The sequence below is a fragment of the Sus scrofa genome, chromosome 18 (genome assembly GCF_054392235.1).
Source record: "Sus scrofa isolate SSC_HxYL_T2T_F1_AM1 chromosome 18, Sscrofa_HxYL_maternal_Yorkshire_Landrace_v2.0, whole genome shotgun sequence".
NCBI lineage: Eukaryota > Metazoa > Chordata > Mammalia > Artiodactyla > Suidae > Sus > Sus scrofa.
In genome coordinates, this window is record NC_139400.1 from 49396971 (window position 1) to 49409527 (window position 12557).

General features: G+C 48.5%; 1 protein-coding gene across 5 annotated transcripts in view; it reads right to left on the bottom strand.

Annotated features, from left to right (window-relative positions):
• Positions 1-680: 680 nt before the first annotated feature.
• FKBP9 (FKBP prolyl isomerase 9) overlaps positions 681-12557 on the bottom strand; it is a 45962-nt gene continuing 34085 nt past the window's right edge. The window contains exons 7-10 of one of the 5 annotated variants that reach the window (XR_014833168.1): positions 11934-12120; positions 6047-7238; positions 4898-5536; positions 681-2015 (exon numbers count right to left, since the gene is read on the bottom strand). Coding sequence is in view for 1 of the 5 variants with exons in the window: in NM_001252232.1 (NP_001239161.1) it covers positions 1839-2015; positions 4898-5061; positions 7093-7238; positions 11934-12120 (674 nt within the window). In the remaining 4 variants the exon portion in view is untranslated. 5 annotated transcript variants of the gene reach the window in all.

Genomic DNA, 12557 nt, shown 5'->3' on the forward strand with positions numbered 1-12557 from the left:
GAACATTAGTGACAGTGGTGGCGGCACAGCTGGTAAGGCCGCAGGCACCTGCTTTACTTCCACAAACCACAAGGTCCCTGAAGTTGCTTCTGCAAAGGGTAAACCCTAACATTTGCTCCTTAAAAAAACTATGTATTTTTCCTATACATGTGTCAGTTATTCTCCATTTGCTCCCACCCTGACCCCGGCCAGAGTCATTTCCTTCCTCTGCACCTCAGCACTGACCTTTGAGAACACCAGGCCCTGACTGAGCACCTTGCCCTCTGGCTTCCAGTTGGCTTCAGCTGATGAGAGCTAGTGACAGGACGGAGGGATGGGTGTTTCTGCCCTCGCTGCTCTGCACTGTGGCCACGGTTCTGGGAGTGGCTGCAACCCTCCACCAACTCCCCCAGGCTCCCCTTGACCCTGCAGGCCCAGGGGTGGAACAGCTTCCTCCTGTTGTTGGCAGTCATGGGAACCTCGACATCCTTACTGGGCCCCCGAGCCCTGCCTACATGTCCATAGAGTCCCTTCATTAGCAGTTCGGAAGGCCCACATGAGGTTTCCAGCCAGGACCCTGACTGATACACCCCTTTTGCAGCACCTCCCCATTCTTTCAGTTCAGTCCTGCCAAGTTGTGACTCAAGGGGTTCTGATGGCATACACGCACCTTCAAATAAAACACAAAACCTAATGATACATTTCAGTATCTTATATAAGATTCATTTTCCAACATTTATTCCATTGAATGAGTGCACAGCATTTTCATGAACTATCTCAGCTACATCAGTACAAAATAGTTTAAATTAGTCAAACAGCCATTTCAAAAGGAAAACGATGGATTACTTCAGGGTGAGTGCCACCACCACTGGGGAACAGAAGACATAAGGCAGCCGGGTGGTTTCTGCATAACGTGGGACAGGCTAGGAGGTGTAATGTCCTTCTACACCGAGAGGCCCCCAGGCCTTGGGACACCTTCCTCTCCAAGACGAGTGGCAGGAATATGTCACTTAGTGTATGCTCACTGCCAGGATGACATTTCCATCTTGGCCACAGTGAGATGCTCTGGAGCTCGGCTTGGCCATCAGCCCTACATGTTATCTGATCAAAGGATTCAGGATGAGAGGGTGCCATGGGATACAGTGGTGGGGATAGCAAAGAGTGAAGCAGGTACTCCTACAAGACAAATGCAGAATCAAATTCTCTACTTGTGGTCCAAGATGCCTTTTGTTCCAAGATGCCTTTTGTTCCATCCATCTCCTTTTTATCCTCCAAGCTACCTGGCCAAGGAGGACCACAATGAGGTGGAGTGTGATTTACTAGAAAAGTGTGTGTGTGTCCAAGTGTAGAGGCACCTTGGAGGCTGGGCATTACCAGAGCCTAGAAAGGGTGCTGGGAAACACTTCCTGGAACTGTCTGGGAATCCTGCTGGGGCATGTCCTCTCTTTTCTGACCATCTGGAGAACACTTTTTTAAAAACACACAAAAAATTTTAGTCCTCGTTTTGTAGATACCCTAGGCACTTTTTCTTCTTTCCTCCAAGTGGATTATAACTTCTGTATGACACTATTTTCTTTTAATAACAAGACTACCCAAAGGCTCACAAAACAATAGCTGACAATGCAGCCTCTTTGATGTTCTATGCAACCCACGCTAAGGCTCCCACGATGCTTTTGTTTAGTATCACTGGCACTGGCCTAAAATTCTCACCATGTGTATCAAGCCACCCCGGTGTATGTCCCAGGTACCACGTGACCCAGCTACTACTTGCTGACGACTCCCCTTCTGAGAGACCCTCAAATCCTCACTGTACATTCTGCCACCACAGGGGGCCTTGGTGTCACACAAGGGGCCAAGGTTTAGAGTTCATCGTGTTTGGCCTCCTGGTCTTTGAGTTTAAATTCCTCAGCCGTGACCTTCCCGTCTCCATTCCGGTCCTGGTTGGTGAACATATTCTTCACAATCATCTCAGCATCGAATCCAGGAGCGAGTTTCCCTTTGCCAGATGCCACCTGGGCATGAATGTACTCTGAGAACTGGAGAGGAAGGGGAAGGATGGACCATGAGATACGGCAGCTGTGAATGCCGAGCCTGAGGCTAAACAGAGCAGCCTGAGGGCAACGGAGTTGGCATTTGAGTCTGAGATAGCAGAACAAAATCTTAGGAGCTACATGACCTGGCTTTTTACCTCCAGATGCAGAACAAAAACCCCTGACAGAATGACTCCTGGAGCCCTCAGGTCTTATGCTGCCAGTGCACAGTAGCCCCTGCGACTATCCCCTTTCCTCAAATCAACACCCAGTTTTCCACCAAAGGCCAATCCCCTAACCCCTCTTGCCTCTAAGAACACTGCTGCGTGCATCCATCCATTCATTTATTCATTTACACAATGAAAACTTTTGTCCACCATGTGCTGAGCACCATCCTAGGCCCTGGAGATATATCACTAAACAAAACATCCTGCCCTTGCAATTCTAGCATATGCTAGTGGAAAAGACCCAATTTAAAAACATATTTTAAAAGTAAGTAACATATTAAGTTAGAAAGTGAAATGCTCCAGAAAAAATGAAAAAGTAGAGCCAAGGAAGGAAGATCAAGCGTGCAGGGAGGGAAAGGGGTTGAAGTATCCATGTGGTGACCACGGTAAAAATCCCAATGAGAAAGAGACTTGTGCAAAGGCTTGAAGGAGGTGAGGAAACGAGCCCAAGTTATCTAGGGGAAGTGTCTTCTGAGCAGAGAACAGCTGGTGCAAAGGCTCAGGGTGGGTGCAGACCCTGTGTTTACAGGACAGCACGGGGAGAATCCTTGGAGGAGGCTGCAGCAAGCAGGAGTGGAGGGCCTTTACGGACCACTGTAAGACTTTGCAAATAGGAGGTGTATGGTCAGGCCACTCAAGATGGCTGTTCTCTTGCTCTTTGTACACCCCGCCCAACCAGTCCCTGCTTCGCCTTCTTCCTCCTCACAGGAACGCACTCACCCCCGCCCCAGCAGGTGATGGTTCTAATCCTTAGGCCAGATTGGCTCTACCTGGGAATTTACTGAAGGGCCCTTGTGATGGTCATTAACCTGAGAGGCTGCGAGGGACATGGCCCAGCGGCTGGTTTCCCTGGTAACTGATAAGCCAACCTGATGTCAGCTCCCCCTGCACATGGTGGCATCCTTGTCCCCGGGGTAGCAGGGATTCCTGCTGTGTGCTGCCTGCGGCACAGAGTCGGGTGTCGATCGGGCACCTTTTGCTTTGCAGCAAAAGGTGCAGATGTGAGATCCCCTTGTCCAATTAGCTGTTGAAGTCTCTCTATCGCTGTCTCTGGGCTCCTTCTTTGGTCTCGAGGGTGGGCAACTACAAAGCTCTCAGGCCTGAAGGGTGTGCCCAACAGGAGGCTTGTATAGTGTTCTGAGTTGAAGCAGGCCAGGCTCTGACTTACTCTGGCTGCTGGGAGGGGCAAGGGTGAGAGCAGGAAGACCACAGAGGTCCAAGCAGGAGGTGGTGGACACTGGACGAAGGTTCTAAGAAGTGGAGGTGATGAGAAGTGGTCAGGTTCTGGATATATTTTCAAGATAGAGCTGGAATAATTTCCTGATGGACTTATTATAGCCTGAGAGTTAGAGAGGAGTCAGAGACGGCAGAGTGCTCTCACCTGAGCAACTGGAAGGAAAGCGTTGCCATCGAACTCTTTCCCCTTTCGAATGAGAGGGGAAAGGCTTTGGGTGAAGCAAGTTCAGCAGGATAGATATCGAAGGTTCAATAAATGAAGATGTCAAGTAGGCAGATGGATACACGAGTGTGAAATGCAGAAGGAACACTAGACCAGAGTCTACCATCAGGGAGTCAGCAGATGGGGATGGTAAAGCCTTAGGGCCTAAGGAGACAAGAAGAGTTCAAATTCAGGACTTGGCCCTGGGGCACTCCACCCGAAAGAGCTCAGGGAGAAGACTCCTGAGAAGGAGCTACCAGTGAGGTGGAAGGAACACAGAGAAGCTGTGGTGCTCCAGAAGCTAGGACAAGAAAGCATCTCGCAAAGGCGACAGCAGTGCTGGAGTAAGTAAGCTTGAGCACTGACAGGTTCAGCGCCTTAGCGAGACCAGGTTGAGTGGCGTGGAGGGATAAAAACCTGACAAGAGTGGGTGCAAAAGAGATTAGGAGGAAAGAAACTGGAGGCCAGGAGGACAGACAACTCTTTGGAGGTTTTGCAAAGAAATAAAACGGAGAGATGCCTCAATAGAAAGGAAAACAAGAGCACATTCTTATGCTAATGTGATGGAACCTGTAGCCACGAAATGCTGATGATGGAAGAGAAAAAGGGGAGAAGGCTGGATGGAGCCCTGCCCTCGAATGAACAGATGTGGACCAGGCAGAGAGCTGGACTTCCCCAGGGCCAGGACAAGACAGAGGACTATTGCCCAGCTCCACGAAGGGGTGTCTAGGGCAGGAGAAACAACACAGGATCTAAATGATGGAGGCGGGGACGTTTATCCTGGCTCAAGGCAGGGGATGGCTGTGCAACCCTGGGCAAGTCATCCACCCTCTCCACACGGCTGGCGCTTCTGAAAAATAGGGGTGGTTCCCTGGCTGCCGTGAGGGCCAAACAAGATAATGTATGTGAGAAGACACTCAGCACCATGCAGGCCGCATTGGGCACCCAGGCACTGAGACGTGAATCCAGGTCTGTGAGCCTTGGAATCAAACCCTGAACCTCTCCGGACTCGGTTTCTTCAAAGAGTAATTGTGAGCTTCAGTTTAGAGCGTGTGTGCCACTGTTTGGTCCGTGAGCTGGCCGGTTACCGTGGCACAAGAAGGGAGCACAGGAGTGAGTCCTCACTCTGAGAGGCTTCACGTTTCAGATGCCCCCTCCTCCCGCGGTCCCGGGAGGCTCCCTGAGCTCCCAGGGTCCCACTTCCCTCCAGAAAGGGGAATTACCTCTTCCAGGAGGACCTCTCCATCGCCATCCTTGTCGATTTCTTCAAAGAGGTTGGCGGACACCTCGCCGTTCCACACGAACATGTACCCCTCGGGCAGGCCAGCCACGAGCTCCAGCAGCTCGATGTCAAACACCAGCACGGCACTGCCAGGCACCTCTCCATCTGCCGCAGGGACGTGGGAGACGGGGTTAAGCAACAGAGCCGCGGGCACGCCCCTCGCATCCCCCACCCCCACCTGGGATCCAGTTGCCTCGGATCTGGAGGCGTCTCTTGTGGCCGCAAGAAAGTCCAGCATCAACCAGTGGCTTTTCCAAACTGGAGGTAGCCAGTTGCAAAATCAGTTTAGAAAAAGGTGACCAGCATTTTTTTTTTTTTAAATTAAGGAACCGAATAAAAGAGACTACGGTACACTGCACCGTTTTATGAAATTTAGTTTCAGGAGTTCCCGTTGTGGCGAAGTGGTTAATGAATCCGGCTAGGAACCATGAGGTTGAGGGTTCGGTCCCTGCCCTTGCTCAGTGGGTTAAGGATCCGGCGTTGCCGTGAGCTGTGGTGTAGGTTGCAGACGCGGCTCAGATCCTACGTTGCTGTGGCTCTGGCGTAGGCCGGTGGCTACACCTCCGATTCGACCCCTAGCCTGGGAACCTCCTTATGCCACAGGAGCGGCCCAAGAAATGGCAAAAAGACAAAAAAAAAAGAAAAGAAATTTAGTTTCAATTATATATATAAAACTAAATGTATATGTACACAGGAATAGTTTATGTTTTAACAGAGATTGGGAGATAAAATGTACTTCTTACTGCGTGTCTTGGTCAAAATAGTTTAAAAGACTCTAAGGGAGACTAAATGGTAGACCTTTTGAATAACTCTAACCGGAGAACTTTAAAAATCATGATCCAAGATATAATTTGTAAACACAAATTCCAGAACAGTATATAAAGATATTAATACAGAGTTCCCACTGTGGCTCAGCAGAAACGAATCTGACTAGCATCCATGAGAATGCAGGTTCCATCCCTGGCCTCATTTAGTGGGTTAAGATCTGGCATTGCCATGAGCTGTGATGTAGCTCACAGGGTGGCTCAAATCTGCCATTGCTGTGGCTGTGGTATAGGCCAGAGGCTACAGCTCCGATTTGACCTGTAGCCTGGGAACTTTAAATAAATCAATAGAGTATGTTAATACAAATGTAAATGCGATGTGCATTATTTAAAATTATGTATTACAACTATTTATATATCACAGGAGCATGGCCTTAGAGGATACACAACATATTAAAGTGTTTCTTCTCAGACTGGGGAGAGTAGCAGAGAGTATCTTTATAATTAAGCAAAAACTGTGCAAAAGAGAAAACACAAAGTGCCTATCACTTTTATAAGTGAGCACGTCCCATCTCGTCCATCTCCAGGCAGCAGGAGCACAAAAATTGAGAGGAGTTCCCAACCCCTCCCCCACCCACCATGTGGGCTCATTTTGACCAAAATCAAGAAGTAAACCGTAACAGCTGGGGGGGACAACGCCAGTAATTCTGGAACTTGAAACCAATCTCTTCCATAAGAAGATCTCCTTGGAGAGTTCCTAAAGTCAGCATCCCCTGTCCCGGGAGAGCGCCCCAAGGAAGCCCCTGGCTCACCTAAGAGAAATCACTTTGGAAGCCCTCTCAGGGACATTTCCCACATGTGGGTTTAAAGAGCCAAGGTTTTATTTCACAGAAACCCCTGTTTAACCCCATTAACATGGCTTTAACATGGAATTCACAGAGGTCTTGAAACAAAAATGCTAAATCCTTAAATAAAAAAACATTCTTTGGGTTTTAAATTGAAGAGTCATATTGTGGTTCTACAATATGGCACCTCCAGGAGTTCCCGTCCTGGCTCAGTGGTTAATAAGCCTGACTAGTATCCGTGAGGACACAGGTTTGATCCCTGGCCTTGCTCAGTGGGTTAAGGATCCGACCTTGCCCTGAGCTGTGGTGTAGGTCAAAGACGTGGCTTGGATCCCTAGTGGCTGTGGCTGTGGTGCAGGCCAGCAGCTACAGCTCTGATTTGACCCCTAGCCTGGGAATCTCCATGTGCCTCAGGTGCGGCCCTGAAAAGCAAACAACAACAACAACAAAAAAAAGGCACCTCAAAAAGCGCACAAAACAGATGGTGACCAAGCCCCAAACGCCTTTTAACACTGCTGCATACTCACCCACGCCGGCCTCCCCATAGCCCAGGTGGGGTGGAATGATCACTGTCCGTTTCTCCCCAACGCACATCTCTCTGAGACCCATATCCATTCCCAGCACGACTTGTCCAGATCCCAAAACAATATTATACGTCTTGCCTAAATTCCACCTGAAAATGAAACAGAATTGTCCCTGGTTAGGTGATCAAATCCTGGTACCGGAGAACGTTCTCCTGAGAAGAATACATCACTGCTGTGATCTTTCTGCCAAAAATACAGAACCCCTATGGAACCATAAGGAAATACCAGACAAGTCCACATCGAGAGACATTCTGCAAAATAACCAGCGTGTAATCTTCAAAAGTGTCAAGGTGAAAACCAAGAGGAGAGTGAGGGACTGTCAGAGGGCTGAAGCATACCGAAATGGATCCCTTTTTGCTTTTCAGGGCCGCACCTGCAGCGTATGGAGGTTCCCAGGCCAGGGATCGAATCGGAGCCACAGCAACACCAGATCCGAGCGGCGCCTGCGACCTACGCCACAGCTCATGGCAACACCGGATCCTTAACCCACTCAGCGAGGCCAAGGGTCGGACCCACATCCTCATGGATGCTAATCAGGTTCATTACCACTGATCCTCAACAGGAACTCCCAGAATGGTTCCTTTTGCTATAAAAGACCTACAGGAGCATTTGGAAAAACTTAAGTAGGGTCTGAGGATTAAAAGGTAGTAACGTTATCAAAGCTAAACTTCCTGATTTTGATGCACATATTGAATTATGTAGGGAAATGTCTGTGTTTGCTGGAAATGCACACTAAAGTTTTCAGAGATGACAGGACATCATAGTGGCAAACCTTCTCATGAATGGTTCGGGGGAAGAAGTTCTTTGCGTTGCTCTTGCAATTTTTGTTTTAATTAGCTAATGTTCTAGCTAGTCAGAAATTTCATGCGAATTTTAAAAATACATAATGTAGTTAAGACCCTGGAATTTGGATTCAGCAAGACCTGAGTTTGGTTTTACCGCTTAATTTGACGCTGGGAGATATAATTTCTCAGGTTCCTCGTCTATAAAATGGAGATAATTACAACTATAGTACAGGATGCTCTAAATAGCAAATAAAACGCTTGGCACAGTGGAGAGCAGTCATGAAGAGATCAGTAGATGGCTGGCCTTCAGGGTGTAAAGTGCTTGTGTCTGTAACAGCTTAAGACTCCAGAAAAACAACTGAGAGTTTAACTTGGGCCAGAGTTTTTTGTGGACGTTTTTGTTTGTTTTTGTCTTTTAGGGCCACACCTGCTGCATATGCAGTTCTCAGGCTAGGGGTCAAATCAGAGCTACAACTGTTCCCCTACACCACACAGCCACAGCCACACCAGATTCAAGCCGCATCTGTGTCCTACACCACAGCTTGTGGCAACGCCGGCTCCTTAACTCACTAAGTGAGGGCTAGGGATCAAACCTGCATCCTCATAGATATCAACTGGGTCCTTAATCCACTGAGCCACACTGGTGACTCCTGGGCCATGGTTTTAATTATCCTGGATGCCCAAGGTCTTTGGGGAATCTAGACCAATCAAAGTTGGTTCAGGCACTGCTGGAAGGAAATCTATGTCCAAGTCTGTGGTCTTTCCATCGCTTCTTAAAGGCAAACAATGGGAATGTTTGTTAATGCCAAGCAAGGAAAGCATCCTGGACATCTCGGAGCTGCCGCGGATGGAGCCCATCACCAGAGGGTCACAACAAGGAAGGAACTGCCCCTTTGGTCCCATGGCCTTTCTCAGGCTTCCCAAGCCTCCCATGGGCACAGGGCCACCCTCTCCTCCCTCCTCAAGTTGGTTCCCAGGGCCAGGATGGTTCTCTGGAGCCAGCAAACCAAAACAGAGCTTGCATTTGTCCTACCTGGTACAAAACCAAAACAAAGCCAATTCCAGCACAGGAGGCCTTGGCCCAAAGCCTGTGAGGGGCGTGGCCTCTGTCCCGATCCTCCCTCCCTCCCCCTCCCCCCCAACACCCAAACAATCCATCCTTTGTGAGCAGCACAGAGGCGCCCTCACACTGCCTTTCTCCAGGGACCACGGGGAACTTCCCGTGGGACTACTGGGTTTCAAAGTCTTCCAGAATATGCAAGAACTCATTGAGTTATCCCATAACAAATGTTTGTTCTCCTCTGAGGCCAGTTTCAACACACATTAAGAAAATCCTCCAGGCAAGCAATTTGTTTTCCTGTGTCATTTCTGAAAACCCCACTAATTCTGTTCCCTCAAGTCATCCTTTTATTTTGATTTTGCCAGTTTTTCTCTCAGACATTCTCTTCATTCCTTCTTTGCTCTCCCGGCTTCCCATCCATTGCAAGCTTCCTGCTTCCTGTCTGCACGCAGCCGGCTCTGGCTCTCTGCCCACGTTTCCCTCTGTCCTCTCCATCACGGACTCTCTTAGCCCTGAGGAAAGAAGGAGCACAGCAGCGCCTGCCTCATTGTTGTTTGTGGAGCCAATCTGGGCTTGGGGTGGGACCTGGTCCCCTCTTCCAGAAGGAGCACCTCTCCGTGACACAGGTAAGCAGTCACCTGCCACACTTATTCCATTATTCTGAAGCTTCCACCCAGAAGACACCAACACAGATGCCCAAACGCTGCTCTTCCATGTCGATTTACCTACAACACACATGACCCTTGTGGTTCAGAATGGAGTCCCTGATGAGAGGAAGGAGTGTCACGTGGCTCCCGGGTGCACTGGAAGAATATTGCGCATCCACCAATCACACGTCGGAAGCAGACTGGTTCTCCCCACCCCACGTAGAAGTGTATCCTGAATCTCCCAAGAAGGAATTCCTTTGTTCATTTCCCAGCCCATTTCCCCTTTCCAAGGCCAGAGAAGCACAGATGAGAATATAAATGTTGGCCAGAGTAATGACAGCTAGCCTATTGGCCCTAAAGACTGTTCTAAACTTGGGGACACTCTCCCCATGCATAAGCTTACTTGACCCCCAAAACAACTATAAGCCATGCTTCTTCCCCACTGTCCTCCATGGGCATCTAATCATCAGTGCAAACAGCTTTGTTTTTTGGGCTGCACCTGCAGCACATGGAAGTTCCCAGGCCAGAGATGGAACCCGCAACACAGCAGGGACAATGCTGGATCCTTAATCTGATGGGCCACCAGGGAAATCCGCATGTCATTATTTTCTGGCAGCATTCTCACTTGCTTGAAATTGTGAAATGATGCTTCTAACGACCAATGCAATTCAGATCTGATGAAATGCATTAGTATCCAGGATCTCGAAGCACCAGAGAGAATGCTCTGAGGAGTATGTTGCTCAGGCTCTCGCTCTATGCCTGGCTCTCCCTAGCCACACTCCGTCACCTAAAGCTACAAGACAGACTGATGGGTGAGAGGGAGAGAAGACCCTCCCCATCTAGAATAAATGCACGTAGCACTTATTTATACAAAGCCCTTCTTTCTCCTCAAGACTAAACTCAGGAGTCTAAGTCAGGCTCAATACAAAAATGGATGTACTCATAAGGACACATAAAGAAAGGCTGAGAAGTTTCTTTCCCAAAAAAAGAAAATAGCGGGTTAACTCATAGATAGATCTGAAGATTCAAATACATAAATAAAGCTCCTTTTACCTGCATAATTCTAGAAGATACTGTTGATTCCTATTAATATATTTTCAAATTCATCTCAATTAACATTTATAAACTACTCCTTTTGTGCTATGCTCTGGGCCGGGTGTAAGGAACAACATGAAGGAGCTCCCTTGTGGCACAGTGGGTTAAGGATCCCGTGTGGTCACTGCAATAGCTCAGGTCGCTGTTGTGGCTGGGCTTCGATCCCCGGCCCTGGGAACTTCCACATGCTGCAGGCGAGGCACAAAAAAAAGGAATATGAATAAATGTGTTGGGTGTCTAAGGCGTTCAGAGCAGCAATGGTGATGGAAACAAAAATAAAAACTAAAAGGCAAAAATAAACAACTATAAAACATTATGAGACTACAGAAGTGGGAGCCGTTGATTCTTCCTAGGAATTAAAAATTTTGAGAAAAGGGAAGATGTTTAAGCCAGGGCAGAAGTTGGCCAGGAGGCAGGGTGTAAACAGTGGGTGTAAATCACTGCACATGGCACCCCTGGGAGGCTGAAGACAGGCCTCAGCAGAAGGTGAGGCTGGTGAGGCCGAACCGAGCTGACAAGAGAGCCTGATGTGGGGGGTGGGGGGATGTACCTGGGCTGTGGGATGGAAATCCTGTGAAATCAGATTGTTATGATCATTATACAACTACAGATGTGATAAATTCATTTGAGTAATTAAAAAAATGGGAAAAAAAAAAAAAAGAGAGAGCCTGATGTGCCAGACTCGGGAGTTTGGATTTTATCTGTGGGTTAATTTTTAAAGACAGCAATTATAAGATGAGATCTGGGAGTTCCCGTCATGGCGCATTGGGAACTAGGAACCATGAAGTTTCGAGTTCAATCCCTGGCCTCGCTCAGTGGGTTAAGGATCCGGCGTTGCCGTGAGCTGTGCTCTGGCATTGCTGTGGCTGTGGTGTAGGCTGGCAACTGTAGCTCCATGCAACCCCTAGCCTGGGAACCTCCATATGCCACAGGTTCAGCCCTAAAAAGCAAAAAAAAAAAAAAGAAGAAAAAAGAAAAAGATGAGATCTGTAATCTCATGGGTGCAGGATGAGACCATTCTTAGAGAACTCTTAGAACAATGCTCCAGAGTAGCGATGTACACTTGAGATACACAGTGTGAAAGGCACGGAGATAAAAGCTCTCAACCAGTATCTGATGAAAGGAAAAGGAAGGTCGTGGGAACAGCCGACTGTTATCTGCCAGGCCCATGCCCCACCGATCCTGGGCTGCCCTTACGTGGAATCCAGCAAGGTGCCATCCAGAAGCGAGGCATTGTAGTGGTACTTGAGGTAATCGCCCTTCTTACTCAGCACGGAGCAGTCAGGGGGCTTGTAGTGTGAGGTGATGCTGATGGAGTCTGAAGGGTTGTGGAAATCAATCACGTGGATGTCAAACACCAGCACAGCTGAGCCTGGGATGTTTCCTAAAGGACAGACACAGGAAATGAGAGCGAACCCTCCAAGCAGCAGCCCGTGCTCCCCAGTGTCACCAGGTATCCTCAAGACCCTCAGTGAAGAGCACAGAGACCTGGCTGAGAAATCCTACAGAGATGAAGCTGGAAGGGCTGTTAGAAGTTGCCCAACCCAATTTTATAGATGGAGAAGCTGAGGCACAGATTCGTCCAGGATTTGCGGTCAGGAAAGCAGTTCAGTCTAAAATTCAAGATGGACCACTGCCCCCAAGGCATGGTTAAAGCCCAAAGATTTATGGCTGAGGTTATCACAGATGAGAAAACTAAAGCTCAGCCAAATTAATGCTGCCTCACTCCTGCCAGAAGTTAGGGGTGAGGTCACAGCTGTGTCTCAAGTTCAATCCCTGGCCTAGGAAACTTCCATTATGTTGTGGGTGCTGCCAGCAGAG